Genomic DNA, 19,617 nt, shown 5'->3' with positions numbered 1-19,617 from the left:
AACCTCCAGAGTGTGGAGAAGTACATAACTGTACAATAGGAGGCCTTATTAGCTGCCACTTACTGATACTGGAACCAAGATAGGCAGCACTGACATCCGGCCAGAACGCCGATAAGATCTATTTTTTAGATCTTGGTTGGAGCTTTTCAGCTTTGGTTGCAAAATCTACCACGTTACCGAAGGGTTAAATGCTGCTAAAGATCTTCATCACTAGACGGATGCAACTTGTGGCAGCATAGACTTGTAGGAACAGCGTGCAAGGCTGAGAAAGTGGCCATCATCTGTAATACTCTACAGCTGCAGACTTTGGCACTGGAACCAGATAAGACTTTACAAATCTCACCCAAGTGCGGCAGCTTTCCCCACGACGATGGACCAGTGATGCAGATTTTAAAATTGGCCACATTTACATTTTTGCTGTTTATTTTACCCACAGATTTCACCCACACAGGAGGAGGAGTAAAATCCATGGTGAATCCACAAACCCCCATACTACACATGCAGACGCAGCGACAAATAAATCCAGGACACACGTACCAACCATGAAAAAAAAAAAAGTAAAAATCAGCAGGAGGTGAAGCCTCATAAATATAGTGGACTGCCTCAGTGCTTGCGCTGCAACAAACAATCCAGACTTTCTACAAAACTGACGTGGGTGAAGTCAGCTCATCTGGCGCTATTTTATGCCCTTTGAGAGGGCAGCATAAACCATTCCCTTGTATAGGCAGAACAGTGCATGATCACAGCCCTGGGGGACTTATGGACAGGATAGGCGATAAGTGAATGCGGGGGTCTGACCATAGTACCCCCTACTCCTTAGCGAGAACGGAGAAGCAATGTACACAAGTGTGGTACTGTTGTACCTTGCCACCACCGAAAGCTAGGGGCTGACAGGCTTAGCTGCAGGAAACACCCCTTGTCACGCCCCTAGCTTCCCATTGACTCATGGTATAGCACCAACTTTGTTAACCCGGTGTGCAAGACACCGTGGCTGGACATAGGACGAAGGAGGAGACCGAGACTGGGAGTCAGCGGCGGATTGAGGGTGACTGTGGCCACACCAAGGACACTGATAGAAGAGTGGGGTTGGGACCATGGGCAGAGATACTGTGGCTCCCACTGTGAGAGAGTGGGGGCAACAGCGTGGCTGCACAGAAGCAGATTGTGCAGCGGTGATGTTCCTGGGCTAAGGGGCTGACCGGGACTCGAAGCACCACTGGTGAGTAGCAGCCGCTTACTGTCCCTGTCCACCTCGCAGCGCTGCCACTGTCTCAGGGGCCGACCGGGACTCAAGCACCGCTGGTGAGTAGCAGACTTCACTGTCTCAGTCCGCCTTGCAGCGCTGTCACTGTGTTGGGGGCCAACCGGGACTCCGAGCACTGCTGGCGAGTGGCAGCTGTTCACTGTCCCCGCCCACCTTGCAACGCTGTCACTGTGTCAGGATACACAGTATGCTGCTCGCTCCCCTGGGTGTTACTGCTGCATCTTGTCTCTCAATCGGCATCTAGGGGCATGACAGGGGTGTTCACTTCTGCTAACACCTGTCACACCCCTAGCTTCCGGTGGTGACAAGGTACAATAGTACCCACAAGTGCTTCATTCACTTCTGCAGGAGGCAGGACTTGTCTCCATAGAAGTACCGGACAACGCTTCTTAACAAGGGGTCCTCGAGCTTTGGCGCTCCCTGCAATCTGCTGAGAGTTTAGATATTCGGCCACCACTAAGACACTGCAAGGTAAATTGGCTGCCCGACTCCAGGTACACGTACAAAACTAAGCCAGCGGGTGGCACTGTGCCCAACCCCAATTCTCAGGAAACAGGCGCACTGTATCTTAAAGGGAACCTGTCCCATCCCCACAAGCCCAGTTATGGTTCCATTAGGGGACATGTCACCCAGTGAAGTACAAGCAATGCACGAAACTGACCCTTCAGGCCGCAGAAATGTACTAACTCTGACTTATAAAAATAATTATAAATAGGGTATAATTAATTCAATGCAAAAATAACTGGATTATTTTATCCTAATGGTGATGAACAGCTGCATGTTACCATTTTACTATAGTACATCTATCACCTAAGAAACATAAGTCATATATGAAGGCGTTGGGGACCGGTCTCTGGTCAAACTAAGGAGTTGGAGGTTTGGCTTTTCGATTACACAGCTCTGCTGAAAATAATCAGATTTTCATGCACCGCGCGATCTTCACCAGGTGATAGCACTGCATCATGGGAGCAGGAGAGTATATATATATATATATATATAAAAGTTACATCACCGGGCTCCCTGTCAAACCCCCCTAACAGCACTATAACTTAGTTTATGGTGCTATGGGGATATGACAGGTTCCCTTTAAAAGGTGTTGTCCCACTTCTAGCTTTTTTTTCTGAAGAAAGCAAACAGCTCCGTACATTACGCAGTGGTCTGGGTTGGTACTGCAGGTTGATGAGTGGGACTCATTCTATATAGTATCAACCTGGGTCACTGTGCAATGTACAGAGCCGTCTGCTTCCTGCATCAAAATAGCTAGAAATGGGACAACCCCTTTAAGTGGGAAAAAAAAAAGGTAGATACCACTAATAAAAAAAACATTTTAAAAAGTGCAACGCTTGCGTTAAGTAGCACAGCCCTTCTCAGCTAACCAAGATGATGGGACCAGCTCTATGAATCTGATAGAAGGTAGGTGTGATTAATAGGATGCACCTTGGCAAATAAGGCGTGACAGGTAGTTATGTAACATGGTGTCCTCCAGCTCCCCGGTCAGGGATTGGGTAGTGTAATAAGTGGGAACAGGACCTTACTAGCGTAAGTTAGTAGTACATTTACCAGGAAGAAATACAAGATACACAGCTGTCACTGCAATGTAATCAAGTATAAAGAACCCGTGGTGGTGAGCCCAGACAAGGGAAACCCTCTGCCCTACTTGTACCCAGAAGTTACAGACTAAACTCAGAAACAGGAGGACTGGGCAGAACCGTCGTTAGAAGTAGTACAGGGCAAGAAGTGCCATCAGCGGAGACAACTACTGGGATCTACAGGGGACCGTCACCTCTAGCCGCCCCCCCCCCCCCCCCCTTACATGACCAAGGGTGAAGCCCCAGATCTGACGGGTACAGAAGGCACCACGTGGCTGAGAACAGCTGGATGCTGCCGTGTCGGATGGCTTCTAAGGAGCCAACTTATCTGTGGCCAGTAAGACTTCTACAGGGGTCTGCCCACCACACATCCACAGGCCGTGCCATAAAGTTCTGTTAGATTCAGGCCCCAACTCTGGTACCCACCAAGGTCTGACTGACCGAGCCTGGCGGCACGCAGCCCTGGCACTACGCAGCCCTGGCACTGCAGACACCTACACAGAGCTGCTGTATACAGACCTCACTGTATACAGTACTGTGCTGAAGTGTTAGACATCTGGGGAAACATGCTGTAAAGTAAGAATGCCTTCAGGAACAGAAGTATTAGTCGTTTATCTTGGTTTGTTAACAAAATGCAAAGTGAACAAAAAGAGAAATCTAAAACATCAGTATTTGGCGTGACCTTCCTTTACCTTCAAAACAGCACCAATTCTTCTAGGTACACTTGTACAGTCAGGGGTATGATCAATTATATCAAAGAGGTGATAATGATCATCAGTTTGATATAGAGGTTGAAATGGTCATTAAACGGAAACCGCTGTGTAGGAGGCTTAAAACTAGGTGAGCAACAGCCAAACTCTGCAACAAAGGTGAGGTTGTGGAAGACAGTTTCATCTCCCACATCATGGCAAGACTGAGCAGAGAAACCAGATACAAGGCAGTTATACAGCATCCGCACAGCATCTCCCTGGCAACGGTGGAGGGCGGTGCAATAAGGAGGGTCTGCGGCCCGCCGTCGAGCACGGTGGAGGGCGGTGCAATAAGGAGGGTCTGCGGCCCGCCGTCGAGCACGGTGGAGGGCGGTGCAATAAGGAGGGTCTGCGGCCCGCCGTCGAGCACGGTGGAGGGCGGTGCAATAAGGAGGGTCTGCGGCCCGCCGTCGAGCACGGTGGAGGGCGGTGCAATAAGGAGGGTCTGCGGCCCGCCGTCGAGCACGGTGGAGGGCGGTGCAATAAGGAGGGTCTGCGGCCCGCCGTCGAGCACGGTGGAGGGCGGTGCAATAAGGAGGGTCTGCGGCCCGCCGTCGAGCACGGTGGAGGGCGGTGCAATAAGGAGGGTCTGCGGCCCGCCGTCGAGCACGGTGGAGGGCGGTGCAATAAGGAGGGTCTGCGGCCCGCCGTCGAGCACGGTGGAGGGCGGTGCAATAAGGAGGGTCTGCGGCCCGCCGTCGAGCACGGTGGAGGGCGGTGCAATAAGGAGGGTCTGCGGCCCGCCGTCGAGCACGGTGGAGGGCGGTGCAATAAGGAGGGTCTGCGGCCCGCCGTCGAGCACGGTGGAGGGCGGTGCAATAAGGAGGGTCTGCGGCCCGCCGTCGAGCACGGTGGAGGGCGGTGCAATAAGGAGGGTCTGCGGCCCGCCGTCGAGCACGGTGGAGGGCGGTGCAATAAGGAGGGTCTGCGGCCCGCCGTCGAGCACGGTGGAGGGCGGTGCAATAAGGAGGGTCTGCGGCCCGCCGTCGAGCACGGTGGAGGGCGGTGCAATAAGGAGGGTCTGCGGCCCGCCGTCGAGCACGGTGGAGGGCGGTGCAATAAGGAGTGTCTGCGGCCCGCCGTCGAGCACGGTGGAGGGCGGTGCAATAAGGAGTGTCTGCGGCCCGCCGTCGAGCACGGTGGAGGGCGGTGCAATAAGGAGTGTCTGCGGCCCGCCGTCGAGCACGGTGGAGGGCGGTGCAATAAGGAGTGTCTGCGGCCCGCCGTCGAGCACGGTGGAGGGCGGTGCAATAAGGAGTGTCTGCGGCCCGCCGTCGAGCACGGTGGAGGGCGGTGCAATAAGGAGTGTCTGCGGCCCGCCGTCGAGCACGGTGGAGGGCGGTGCAATAAGGAGTGTCTGCGGCCCGCCGTCGAGCACGGTGGAGGGCGGTGCAATAAGGAGTGTCTGCGGCCCGCCGTCGAGCACGGTGGAGGGCGGTGCAATAAGGAGTGTCTGCGGCCCGCCGTCGAGCACGGTGGAGGGCGGTGCAATAAGGAGTGTCTGCGGCCCGCCGTCGAGCACGGTGGAGGGCGGTGCAATAAGGAGTGTCTGCGGCCCGCCGTCGAGCACGGTGGAGGGCGGTGCAATAAGGAGTGTCTGCGGCCCGCCGTCGAGCACGGTGGAGGGCGGTGCAATAAGGAGTGTCTGCGGCCCGCCGTCGAGCACGGTGGAGGGCGGTGCAATAAGGAGTGTCTGCGGCCCGCCGTCGAGCACGGTGGAGGGCGGTGCAATAAGGAGTGTCTGCGGCCCGCCGTCGAGCACGGTGGAGGGCGGTGCAATAAGGAGTGTCTGCGGCCCGCCGTCGAGCACGGTGGAGGGCGGTGCAATAAGGAGTGTCTGCGGCCCGCCGTCGAGCACGGTGGAGGGCGGTGCAATAAGGAGTGTCTGCGGCCCGCCGTCGAGCACGGTGGAGGGCGGTGCAATAAGGAGTGTCTGCGGCCCGCCGTCGAGCACGGTGGAGGGCGGTGCAATAAGGAGTGTCTGCGGCCCGCCGTCAAGCACGGTGGAGGGCGGTGCAATAAGGAGTGTCTGCAGGCAGCAGTGAAGCACGGTGGAGAGCGGTACAATAATGAGTGTCTGCAGGCAGCAGTGAAGCACGGTGGAGAGCGGTACAATAATGAGTGTCTGCAGGCAGCAGTGAAGCACGGTGGAGCGCGGTACAATAATGAGTGTCTGCAGGCAGCAGTGAAGCACGGTGGAGAGCGGTACAATAATGAGTGTCTGCAGGCAGCAGTGAAGCACGGTGGAGAGCGGTACAATAATGAGTGTCTGCAGGCAGCAGTGAAGCACGGTGGAGAGCGGTACAATAATGAGTGTCTGCAGGCAGCAGTGAAGCACGGTGGAGAGCGGTACAATAATGAGTGTCTGCAGGCAGCAGTGAAGCACGGTGGAGAGCGGTACAATAATGAGTGTCTGCAGGCAGCAGTGAAGCACGGTGGAGAGCGGTACAATAATGAGTGTCTGCAGGCAGCAGTGAAGCACGGTGGAGAGCGGTACAATAATGAGTGTCTGCAGGCAGCAGTGAAGCACGGTGGAGCGCGGTACAATAATGAGTGTCTGCAGGCAGCAGTGAAGCACGGTGGAGAGCGGTACAATAATGAGTGTCTGCAGGCAGCAGTGAAGCACGGTGGAGAGCGGTACAATAATGAGTGTCTGCAGGCAGCAGTGAAGCACGGTACAATAATGAGTGTCTGCAGGCAGCAGTGAAGCACGGTGGAGAGCGGTACAATAATGAGTGTCTGCAGGCAGCAGTGAAGCACGGTGGAGAGCGGTACAATAATGAGTGTCTGCAGGCAGCAGTGAAGCACGGTGGAGAGCGGTACAATAATGAGTGTCTGCAGGCAGCAGTGAAGCACGGTGGAGCGCGGTACAATAATGAGTGTCTGCAGGCAGCAGTGAAGCACGGTGGAGAGCGGTACAATAATGAGTGTCTGCAGGCAGCAGTGAAGCACGGTGGAGAGCGGTACAATAATGAGTGTCTGCAGGCAGCAGTGAAGCACGGTGGAGAGCGGTACAATAATGAGTGTCTGCAGGCAGCAGTGAAGCACGGTACAATAATGAGTGTCTGCAGGCAGCAGTGAAGCACGGTACAATAATGAGTGTCTGCAGGCAGCAGTGAAGCACGGTGGAGAGCGGTACAATAATGAGTGTCTGCAGGCAGCAGTGAAGCACGGTGGAGAGCGGTACAATAATGAGTGTCTGCAGGCAGCAGTGAAGCACGGTGGAGAGCGGTACAATAATGAGTGTCTGCAGGCAGCAGTGAAGCACGGTGGAGAGCGGTACAATAATGAGTGTCTGCAGGCAGCAGTGAAGCATGGGGGAGGTTCCTCGTAAGTTTGAGGTTGCATTTCAGTAAATGTAGTTGGGGGTTTGTTGAGGATTAATGGTGTCCTCAATGCTGAGATATACAGGCATCATGTAATATCAGGGAGGCGCCTGCTGTGGAATAAGCTTGCAGCCAAACAACCCCAAATATCCAGCCAGTGTGATAACCATCGTACTACTGTATAACCCAGTAAGAAGAACAAGGAGTCCTGGAAGTGATGGTATGGTCCCGCAGAGCTCTGATCTGATGTCATCCAGTCTGTCCAGGATTACATGAAGAGACAGAAGGATTTGAGCAAGCCTACATCCATTAGTTCTTGGAGAACTAACCTGTAGTTAGTTCTCCAAGAGGTTGGAATCACCTCCCTGCTGAGTGCCTTCAAAAGCTGTGTGCAAGTGTACCTATGAGAACTGATGTTCTGAAGGGAGGGGGTCATTACCCCAAATATCCTTGTGATTTACATTCCTCTTTATTTACTTTACATGTTGTTCATTGACACACACAGCCGCTTCCGTTTTTCATCACATCCTCACTTTGCAGCGTCTCCCCTGCCAGAAGTTCTGCCTGCACTGCACACCCGCACTGTCTACAGGACCTCCGGCTGCCACTACCCCAGCAGGCGCAGGGTGTCACGGGGAGGCGGCTGACACCCGGCACGGCAGCACCTGCTCCCCCCTGAGCCCGGCGACTACCCTGCTGACAGCGGCATCCCGGCCTCCTGCCACATCCCCCTCCGGAGACAGCACCCGGCACCCCCAGAGGACGGCCCAGCCTCTCACCTCCATGGTGGACACGGTGCTGGTGAACAGGTCCTCGCCGTCCTCCAGCTCTTCAAAGTCGGTGTGTCTCCCATCTCCCAGCGGAGGCGGCTCCCTCTCTGCTGCCATCTTTCTGTCACTACGACTCCACCTCCTCCTTTCCGGCTGTCACGTGTAGTCCCGTGACTGCCCCACGTGATAAGTCGTCCCAAGCAGGAAGTGAAAGCGACCAATAAAAGGAGTTGAGCAGAGAGACGGTCGGCCATCTTTGAAGAGGTCATGGGTGTGGGCAACTGGGAAATAATCCTCGTGCACAGAGGGGGTTCTTGATGATGAGAGAATCCTATGTCCTTCATATCTAGTGACACGTAGCAGGTGAACTAGGAGACTCTTTACGTATAAGCACTGTATGCCACAATTTGGGATTTAAAAATCAATGAAGTTGGACTGAAAATGGCCAAATAAAATAATTTGCAACTTCCTTATTGTATCTTTACAGTTTCTGGCCCTGGGCGCCTCCAACTACCAGTTCTGTTGGAGTCATCAGACGTAGTCACAACGGTCAGCACAAGGGGTCAAATACGAGTAGCAGGATGTTTATTTTACAACTTTGCGCCAATAGTGTGCGGTAGATGAGGCGTGATCTTATGTGATTCTTCTGGATCTCTGTAGATTACCAACGTCTCCTTAATGTGCTCTGCTCTATTGGCCTTAAGGACACTGCTGTCTCCTGGTTTACCTCCTACCTCTCCAGTTACTTTGTCGGCTCCACTTCCCTTCTGCTTGCACTTGGGGCTCCTCAATGTTCGGGCCTCATCTCTTTACGCAGATGACGCCCAACTATATACTTCTACCTGTGACATCACACATGTCTGTCCGCTGCCTCAAACATCACGTCTTTTCTTTCTGAAACGGAATCTTTCAAAAACCTTATGTAAGGTGACCAGATTTTCCCACGGCCAAAGCGGGGCAAAGGGATGTGGTCAGGGGCGGGACTTATCACGGCGTATGATTTTTACCTCCGTCGTTATAAAATATACACGGCCATTTCAGAAAAGACAGGGAGCAAATTCCGCAGCATTTCTGCATCGAAAGAACAGTCGAAATCTGTATTTTGACTTAAAATCCACTGTGTACCCGCAACCGATTTCTCTCTCACCTCCTCCAAAGGCTTCCCTCTGTCAGGGCTCCCTGCTTTCAGTTCTTAGCGACCTGTAGTGGCCTCACCTGACCAAGCCGCTGGGAACTGGAAATTGGGGAGTGCTGATAACGAGAAGCCTTCGGAAGAGGCTGCAGATACATGGCTGATGTTAAGTCAAAATCCTTACTAATGATACAGGATGCAGTTTTTTTGATGCAGAAATGCTGTAGAATTTGCATCAGAAATTCCTGCTGTGGACATTCCGCAGCATTTTCGCCATGTGTAAAGATATCCTAAGTCAGCTTGAGGTACGTTGCCACGTGCAGAGTGGCCCCAGTAGTAATAGTGTCCCCTATATCAGCCCCAGTAATAATAGTGACCCCCGCAGTGGCCCCAGTAGTAATAGTGTCCCCAATATTGTCCCTACTAATAATAGGGACCCCCACAGAGGCCTCCGTAGTAATAGTGACCCCCACAGTAGCCTCAGTAGTAATGGTGACCCCCTTAGTGGCTCCAGAACCCCCCCTGAAACCCACATACTTACCCTCCTCATGGTCTTCCGAGCGCCACTGCTCCTCCTCACAGTGCTGCTGCGAGCGTAAATGTGTGCGCCTGCAGCAGCGCCTCCTCCCCTGACACCTTCTCCTGCGGAACTAAGAAGAAGATGTCACGGGAGAAAGATCCTGGATGTACACACTGGATGCCGTCAGTGTGTGCATCCGACAACGGTGCCACAAAGTGAGCCTCGCACAGAAATAGGACAAGCTGCAATTTGTTTACCGCGCGAGTTTTCACGCGGTCAAATCGCGTCTGTCTGCGTAGGATTGCATAATTCTGCAGGAAATCGCGTGGCGGAATTTCCGCCCATGTGCATTTGGCTTAACCAGGAGTCCAGCAACATAACCAAACAATCACAAAACACAAAACTTTCTTGCAGCAACCAAACAGAGAACCTGCTCAAACCCCACAGAGAGAGAGAATGAGAACAGAGAAAGCCGAACACACCTAGGAAGACAGCTTTTATGTGTACTAACCTCGAGTGATTATCTGGGTTGCTGACACACAAGCCCAGCTAGCACAATCCCGCACACCTGAGCAGGAAAGCTGCAGATCATATGTAGTACCACAGATCACCAGAAGACAGATGTGACACTTGCATTACAAAATCAGTGTAACCATGATAGCCACACGAATGGCAGCCACGTGAGTATGAGCTCTATGAAGTGTGCGCTGGATCAAGTGTTTCACGCAGTTAGAAATGGCACTTCAACAGGTAGGCCACAAACTCTGTCTAAATGTCTTGCATTTCACAACTATCACTAATGCTGTCACCTCTGTCCTCATCTTTGCTGTTAATATCAGAACCTCTTTCCAACGCCCACATCTGGGGCATTCTATTCACATTAGCCCCTCTCTCCTATCCTCACCCAAGCACAGTTTACATGCATTCTTTACTTTCTTACTAAACATCAAACCCCCTAATGTCACTGACAAACATAACAGCCACCCTCAAAAATCTCCTAACCATCTGCTCACCCTCGCTATCCTGCTGCTACCAGCACCTAGGGATATCTCACACAATCCTGGTCCACGCTCCATTGCTCCTAACTATTACCCCCTGCCTGCCTCACTTAGACACCCCTCAGAGCCCAACTACTAGCCCATATTTACCCTCCCCTGACTCCTTTAAATGTGCGCTCTGGAACTGCCAGTCAGCATGCAACAAACTCCCCACCTTCCATGACCTTTTAACTGCTAAATCTCTAAATCTGCAAGCTCTCACAGAAACGTGGTTACAGCAGTCTGACACTGCCTCCCCTGCTGCATTGTCTTATAACGACCTGCAGCCCTCCTATACCCCAAGATCGGAAAACAGGCATGGCACAGGAGTAGAGGCTCTTCTCTCCCAAAAATGTACCTACCCCACCTGTACCCTCACTCACTTTTCCATCATTTGAGGTACACACACTGCGACTTTTCCGTCTGCTGTCCATGCGAGCAGAAGTCATCTACTGCCCCCCAGATGCTCTGCGCCTGCTTCTGGATCACTTTGCCACCTGGCTTCCCCACTTCCTATCCTGCGAAATTCCAACCCTCACCTTAGGTGATTTTAACATCTCCACAAATAACCCCATCTGCCTCTCAGCTTCTATCGCTGACCTCCTCCCCTGGTCTCTCACAACACACAGCCTCTCCCACTCACAAGGATGGCAATACTCTTGATCTGGTCTTCCTCTGTCTCTGCTCTGCTACCCACTTCACTAACTCCCCTCTCCCCGTCTCGTGCCATAACCTCCCTCTTTCTCTGTCAAGCTTCCTAGTATCTCCCCAGACCCACCTACTTACTGTACATACAGGAACCTTCAGACCATTCACACCGAAAACGTGTCTGAATCCCGATAGTCTTCTCTGTCCCCTATCTCTCTTCTCTCCTGCCCCAATCTGGCTGCTGCACACTACAACACCACTCTCAAACATGCCCTGGATGAAGCGGCACCCCCTGTGACCCAAGCCATCCGAAGCAGACCTCGGTAACCATGGCTCATGCCTCAAACGCACTTCATCCGGTGGTGCTCTAGATGTGTTGAATGGCTGTGGAGAAAGTCACAAAAGTCTGCAGACTTTCTCCACTACAAATTCATACTCAGAACCTACAACCTCACCTTCCACCATGCCAAACAAATTTACTTCACCTCTCTTGTCTCCTCACTATCGCACAACCCTAAGTGACTCTTTGATACTTTTCACTCCTTTCTCAGCCCTAAACTGCACCCAAGTGATGGATCTCAGTGCTAAAGAGCTGGCTGCTTACTTCAAAAAGAAAATCGACGACATCCAGAAGGAAATAACCTCCCAATCCCAGACTAGCCCTAAACCTTGTCTCGTCAGCACTGCATCTAGCTCCTGCTCACGCTCTGTACTCAGACCAACGACAAAGGAAGAAGTCTCCTGATTGCTTTCCTTTGCTCGCCCCACCACCTGCGCTAGCGACCCTCTCCTCTCACACCTCCTCTGATCTCTTTCCCCAGTGGTCATCTCCGATCTTACCACTATATTCGACCTCTCTCTGACCTTTGACATTTTCCCCTCTTCTTTCAAACATGCAATCATATCCCCACTGCTAAAGAAACCGACTCTTGACTCGACTGATACTGCCAACTACCGAGAAAGCTCAAATCTCCCCTTCATCTCCAAACTACTGGTAGACCTGGTTTACTCCTACCTTGTAAGCTATCTATCAGAACACTTTCTTCTTGACCCCCTACAGTCTGGCTTCCACCCTTATACTTGAAAGAAACCACCCTTACAAAGGTGTCAAACAACCTCTTGACAGCCAAATTGAGGAGTGATTTGCAATGTTGACCACAAAATCCTTCTCAGTATGCTTTGCTCCATTGGACTAATGGACACTGCTCTCTCCTGGTTCTCCTCCTACCTATCTGACCGCTCATTCAGTGTCTCCTTTGCTGGCTCTACCTCTCCTCATGTTCCCCATGCTGTTGAGGTCCCCCAGGGCTTGGTCCCCTCCTATTCTCCTTATACACAGCCCCTATTGGACAAACCATCAAAAAAACAAATTCTTCAAACATAATAATAAATAAATATGAAAAAATGATATCTGTGGTGAAGTAAAAGCATAGCATTTCTAAACTCCATAAGGTTAAAACTAGAGATGAGCGAGCACGCTCGTTTAAGGCTGATGCTCGATCAAGCATCGGTCTTGTCGAGTTACTGATTACTTGACTGAACACCATGCGGGGGGGGGGGCAGCAGGGGGGGGGAGAGTGAGAGAGATCTCTCTCTCAACCCCACTGCCCCCCGCCGCCCCCCTGCATGGGGAGAGGCGGAACGGGGCGGGGCTAAGTGCTGATAATTAGCCCCGCCCCATCCCGCCTCCTTTCATTGCAAATAGTGCAGAGGGGTGGAGAGGGGGCCGGAGCTCACTTTCTGCTCCTGGCTTTTCCATCCTCCCCCCCCCCCCGCACACAAGGACAACGTATATCGACTCGGCATGAAAACCGAGCCGATATACGTTCGTGGGAATGCAGCCTTAAATGAGCGTGCTCGCTCATCTCTAGTTAAAACTGATTTAGTCCTTAATGAGTTAAATAGTCTTTTTTGTTAATCACTGTCTAAAAGCCAAAATAGCTCCAATGTGATGCACTGTTGCTGCACAATAAAGCCATACTGTACACAAAACATACAGATAGTGTTCTAGTGATAAATATAAAAATCACTTCATTCTAGCAACTGGATACAATTAAACAAGTGCGCTTTTGATATATCAAGTATATTGTAATAGTCAAAGAATAATATAGCTTATTAAGGCTACTCTATGTTAGATGACACTGACTGTGTTACTGATCTCAAGAGGCCAAACACTGCATGTTTCACAAAGCACTGAATGCACTAATCATAGGGACATAATGCTGAATAGTCAATTAAGCAGCATACACTGAATGCTGAATATACTAAAAAAGTGCTTGTCCATTAGGGTGACTACCCACAAGCGTTTTTTTTACTGCGAAATTCGCAGCGTTTTTTTTTTTTTCTGCAGGGGTCTTTGGGCTATGGGACATATAAAGCTAAAATCGCGATATCGCGGTAAATCGCGATTTTAACATTACAATTCCCATAGACCCCTGCAGAAAAAAAAAAATGCTGCGAATTTCGCAGTGAAAAAAAACGCTAGTGGGTAGTCACCCTTAATTCACTGGAAAGGACCCACTAGAAAATATAATTGTTTTACAATTAAAAAACTTTTATTTATCCTATTTAAAATAGACAAACATATATGACAACAAAAAATTTAATAATACCTCCGTTATCAGTACTGTATTCGCAATAAATGACAGTTATTTTGATACTTGTTATTGCTTATGTGGAGGTATGCGCATATGATAGGGATCACCCTGAAAATGGTCTGTTACCTAGAGATCCAAAGGTCACAAAATAAACAGTTGGCCCAGATACGGCCTTAACTGTATAAAGGATTAGACCGTGGATCTCGTGTGATTATTCCACTCCTTTAGTGCAGTTTATTATAATTTATTGAAACTGATACACTTATAGTTATTCACAAAAAAACGTGGATCTTTGGGAAAATATTGCATTTCTAGGGCGCAGTAATTGATGATTATTGCGATTAATGCGCCTGCTATTTGTTCAAACGATCGACGCGTTTCCTCGGCTCCTAGTTATTTAGCCGATTCATCAGGATCAGAGTATCATGTTTTGATATTATCCACTCAGGAAAGTAAAGCTGGGTGTTTACAAAATCGCAAGAGGGTGCTCAAATTACAATATAGAGCAATTGATTTTCCTAGCAGTTCAGCTTTATAGCCCACTTTGATTGCCACACTAGAGGCTATATTACTGATAGGATGGATATTTGCTCAGATGCAAATGGACAATTAAGTCTATGATGACGTCTGATGAATTTAGGGCGCAATCATAGAGACATGTAGTGCATTGCGGTACTGTCATGCGTGTTGTGTTTGCCACTAAGAAGGCAGTTATAGATAGGTATAGATATTTCCACCATATAGTTCAATAAGGTTATTCCAACGCTATGGAAGAGCTGGGGTAGCTGGATGAGCTGGATAACATTGCTCATTAGAAAGTCAGCTAGCCACTATATAGCTCAATGAGATTATTCAGGCGTTGTGGATCAGCTGGGGTAGCTGAATGAGCTTGATCATCAGCTAGCCACTATCTAGCTCAATGAGAATATTCAAGTGCTATGAACCAGCTGGGGTAGCTGAGTGAGCTAGATAACATTGCTCATTGAAAGTCAGCTAACCACTATATAACTCAGTGAGATTATTCAAGCACTATGAACCAGCTGGGGTAGCTGAGTGAGCTATATAACATTGCTCATTGAAAGTCAGCTAACCACTATATAACTCAGTGAGATTATTCAAGCGCTATGAATCAGCTGAGGTGGCTGAATGAGCTAGATAACATTGCTCATTGAAAGACAGCTAACCTCCTAAACTGATTCATGCCTATGGAGACGTTTGGAGTGTTTGGCCTGATGTTACCCACTCCAAATGTTCACACACACACGCACACATTCAACAAGACAACCGCTGAGATCTGTGTCTCATGATATTCTGGCAGACCTGGTATATGCAGGACTGCCAGAGTTTAAATACAATTGGCACCGCCTCTTCTGCTGAGGGCTTGTACTGCCCTCCACCAATCGTTGCCATGTAAGTCATCAAGGGGCGTTTCTGGGGACTCCGGTCATGTGACCGTTAATAGTGGATGTAAATAACGCGAGATAACGGTACGTGCCGCCGAGTCCGCGCACGCGCACATCGTGCAAGAGCGCAGCGCTTGTAAAAGGAACAAGTCTTATCCCGCTGTGCTCTGCGCCCGATGTATTTGAGCGCTGCGCAACTAAACAGGGGAGAAGGTATCTCTCTGTGTGATAACCTGTTCCGTTTTGACTTGGCATCAATATGAAATCTAATTAAAGAGATCCCTATAGCTGACAAGTGTATTTATTGTCCCTTGATATTTTTCATGAGATTTGGCACTATACGTTATTTGGGTAGTGCATAATAGAGGATAAATAAGAGGATGTCTTGGTAACCGACGATGCAGGTAAGTATCTTAGTATCTCATTGATACCGGTATCGTTATTCTGTTTTATTGTTTATTTGATTCTAACACTTACTGAGGACTTAATCGGTGTACTTATTAGTATCTTTTTGTAAAGGGTGCAGGTATTCCTGTAAAGCTTGTAAGTTGTGATGACCTCAGATAAAGGGGACAAACGACAGACATTCGTTTAAACCATTTGGAGCTACCGAATTGAGGCGAGGAATCCATTGTGATTCTTTCTGTGAGAGTTTGCGATCTAAATGGCCCCTGCGTGCTGTGGGTCTTAGGGCTTCAATACCTTTGAATGTTACTGTGTGGGGGTCATTCCCATGCACGTCATGTATATGGTTAGCCAAACTGGTACTCTCACCGCGGCAGATGTTACCAATGTGTGACAGGATCCTTCTTCTCAATTGTTGGGTCGTCTTTCCAACATAATCCCTTGGACAGGGGCATGTAGCCAGGTATACTACATAAGTAGTTCTACAGTTTATGAAACTTCTTATGGCATACGTGTCCCCCGTTGCCGAACTGGTAAAGGAATTAGTTCTTTCCATGTAAGGGCATGCTTTGCAGCCGGAGCATCGGTACGAGCTGAAGATCGGGTGACTATTTAACCAATTACGTGTATCTGGTGGAGACACGTAATGGCTATGCACCAGTCTATCTTTTAGGCTTCTCCCCCTACGGTAGGTTATCGAGGGTTTCTCAGATAGACAATCAACGAGATCCGTGTCCCGTCTGAGGATATTCCAACATTTTTGGATGATTCCTCTGACTCTACTTGACTTGTCGTCGTAGGTAGCTACCAGTCTTATCACACCCTCATCTTGTTTTTTATTATTTGTTCTTGTCAGAAGGTCCATTCTTGTTTTACCTGATGCTGCTGTCTGAGCTTCCCTAATAACCTCGTCTGGGTAACCTCGTTTCCTAAACCTTTCTGCCATATCTGTGGCTCTTGCCTCATATACAGATTTTTCTGAGCAGTTTCTTTTTGCTCTCAATAACTGCCCTTATACAATTATATTTTCTAGTGGGTCCTTTCCAGTGAATTAATTTACATTAAATGAGAACCCTACTGTCTCAGTGAATAAATGGGTAGTCACCCTTAGTTGGTAAAAAAGAGAAGCCAGAAATATTTTACTATAACAAAAAACAGTAATCACCTCTTTAAAGGGGTTTTCCAGGCAATTTCTATTGATGACCTATCATAGGCCATCAATGGTTGATTGACTGAGGTTTGCAGATGCAACTCCCATTAAAATCAATGTGAGCTGTGTCTGCAATTACTAGTGCTGGTCGCTAAATGGGTAGGAACAATCTGCTTCCTCTCCATATACAGACAAACCTCTAGTTTTGTTGTCTTCTAGTTTAGCCGGTTTCCAGTTGCACTGATTTTTTCAGCCAGAATTTCGCCTCTAGTTTCACTGGCTGCTTCCAGTTTCATTGGCGGTCGCTGGCCCACGTGGCCTCGCTGCTAACGTCGCCCCCGTGATCTCCTGCTCAGCGTCTCCTCCTCCTGATTCTGAACAATAATGAATAGCTACCCACCCTTCTCCAGCGTCGCTGTGGGCGCTAGTAAAACAGTACTGTAGAGTAATGTAAGTGGCCATGTTTACCCAGATAGCACAGTGATGCCACCTGCAGGCCTATGTAACACCACAGATAACACACAGTGATAACGCTGAGGACAGATAATGATGCCACCTGCAGGCCTATGTAAGACCACACGCTGAGGACAGCTATTGATGCCACCTGCAGGCCTATGTAACACCCCAGATAACACACAGAACAGTGATAACACTGAGGACAGATAAGGATGCCACATGCAGCCCTATGTAACAGCACAGAGAACACACAATGATAACACTGAGGACAGATAATGATGCTGCCTGCAGTCCTATGTAACAGCACAGATAACACACAGTGATAATGCTGCAGACCAATAATGATGCCACCTGCAGTCCTATGTAACAGCGCAGAGAACACACAATGATAACATTGAGGACAGATAATGATGTCACCTGCAGTCGTATATAACAGCACAGAGAACACAGTGATAACACTGAGGGCAGATGATGTAGTAGATGTGACCTGCAGTCCTATGTAACAGCACAGATAATACACAGCAACATGTTCAATAACATGTTAAATGTTCATTTATTCTTTACAGTAGTCTTTCATTTATTTTTGTTATTGTTTTTGGTTTTAAAAACCATATTTATTCTCTATTAAATGTGGTTTGGTGCATTTTCTGGAATGTCTAGAACGAATTAATTGGATTTTGATTGATTCCTATGGAAATAATTGCCTCGAGTTTCATTGGTTTTAAGTTTGGCCGATTGGTTTTGGACGGATTACCAACGAAACTAGAGGTTTGACTGTACTGTATTGTAGTGCTGACAGCAAACACGCAAACAGCTGATCGATCGGGGTCCTGAGTAGCGAATCCCAACCAATCACCTCTTGAGGAAGCACAGATCAGTAGAATAGAAATTGCCCTCCTTTAATCCCCTGACAATCTAGCATAGATTTTTTATTAATCCCCACTTGTCTTTATATTCAGGTTGCCAGCGATGATGTACTGCAGCTGATCAGAGGCCTCAGTTGGCACATGCTGCACCTACTGGCATCACCAATTGGGATTGAAGAGCTGACTTTTGTTTTTTTGTTATACATATAGATTTGTAATTAATCTTTTTTTTCCAGCTACCAGACAACCCCTATAAACCAAACCCAGACAAATCCTTTACAGGTCTGAGAGCCAATAATAAAATGCTGTAGGATTGGGTCTACAGTGCAAGAGTACTGCAACCAACAAGGTGCGAGCCTGGCCTTACACTTCACTCCAGAGTAACTCTTCCCATTGCTGGAATAAAGTTTCCATCAATGATACTCATAGCAGTGTACGTCCCTTCCATCTAGCAGCAAAAATTGTGTTTTTCACACTCGTTTTCACTTCCCCGGTCAACAGAGGAGGCCCTCCACCTAGCGAGTAGGTAAAAGCCCCTTATTAATTTTCCCAGTAATGACGCCTGCCCTCCCCCTTTCAGCAGTCAAAGCAGCCTCTCCATAACTTACCACTTAGTCACATCAGAGCTTTCCCAACTTTCTTAGTAGTTATACCAACTGTCAGACAGGCGGATGTGGATCGGCCTTGCTACACACCAGTTTGGCTGTGGACTATCTGAGGTGGCAGCACCTGGGGAACACTATTTTCATGCTTAACTCCTCCAAGTAGGATTCCGGCTTTGTTGCGGGCCCCCAAGCTGTTACACACAAAAATAGTCCCGGTTATGTGGCTGCACTGGGCCAAGGCCCCAGTACCTGATAGTGTGAACAGCAGTGTAGTGGAAAAACAGGCTGGAGTCAGAGCTGGCGGCAAAGGTGCAATAACAAGCTGAAGGTCAGGGCAGGCAGGAGATAATACCGAAGTCCAGAGTACAGAGCTGAGGTCAGGGAACAGAAGTCAGAGTGGTCAAAATTAGGCAAGGGTCAAAACCAGAACAAACAGTACCTGGGGCTTGGTCACAAATGGCAGTATGAGACGAATTGCTTGAGCATCCACCCTAGCGTGTGGGTGCCTAATATACGGAGTGCAGGAGCAGGATTGCAGGGGGACTAGTTATGTCAGTGTACACTGGTCCTTTAAGAGACTGCGTGGGTGTGTGTATGAACCCTATGGGAAGAATTCAGGAAGTGGGCAAAGAAAGCAGCATGGTGCCGACCTCTTTTAGCTGCAGGAGCAGGTGAACTTCGACAACAACCACTGTGTGCTGTCTCTTCCTGGATGGGAGACTTGGAACCGAAAAGTAGCTAGCATCCAATGTGTAAGGATGAGGAAGCAAAGTCTTGTGGCCTCCTTTGCTAGTATCCATCGCATCCTTTTGGCTGATGTTATTCGGTCATGCACTAAACAAAAGTAAAAACCCATTTGTTCTTAAACTAGGGCTGCTTGCTGTGCATGCAATAGTGCCTTTCAGCATCAGTTTCATTGCTTCCACAGTGATGATGCAGCTCATCATTATCTTTGATTGTTTGATCATGACTGTTTAGATTATAGCATACCTCCCAACTTTACAGGGAAGGAAAGAGGGACAGGCAAAGTGGTCCACAAAGTCCAGTGCAGCACTTTTGCTAAGCCATGCCCCTGGTCACACCCATTCGCCATCCCTAAC

At 49.1% G+C, this 19,617-nt stretch overlaps 1 protein-coding gene across 1 annotated transcript in view; it reads right to left on the bottom strand.

The window, feature by feature from the left end:
- The window catches only part of SNX2 (sorting nexin 2), a 48,663-nt gene extending 40,798 nt beyond the window's left edge, over positions 1–7,865 (bottom strand). The window contains exon 1 of the mRNA XM_066603117.1: positions 7,708–7,865. Within this exon, the coding sequence (XP_066459214.1) occupies positions 7,708–7,815 (108 nt within the window). The 5' untranslated portion in view covers positions 7,816–7,865. The remainder of the gene's footprint in view (positions 1–7,707) is intronic.
- Between the last annotated feature and the right edge of the window lie 11,752 nt (positions 7,866–19,617).

This window comes from Eleutherodactylus coqui, chromosome 5, assembly GCF_035609145.1.
Source record: "Eleutherodactylus coqui strain aEleCoq1 chromosome 5, aEleCoq1.hap1, whole genome shotgun sequence".
NCBI lineage: Eukaryota > Metazoa > Chordata > Amphibia > Anura > Eleutherodactylidae > Eleutherodactylus > Eleutherodactylus coqui.
This window is presented reverse-complemented; position numbering and strand designations above follow the sequence as displayed.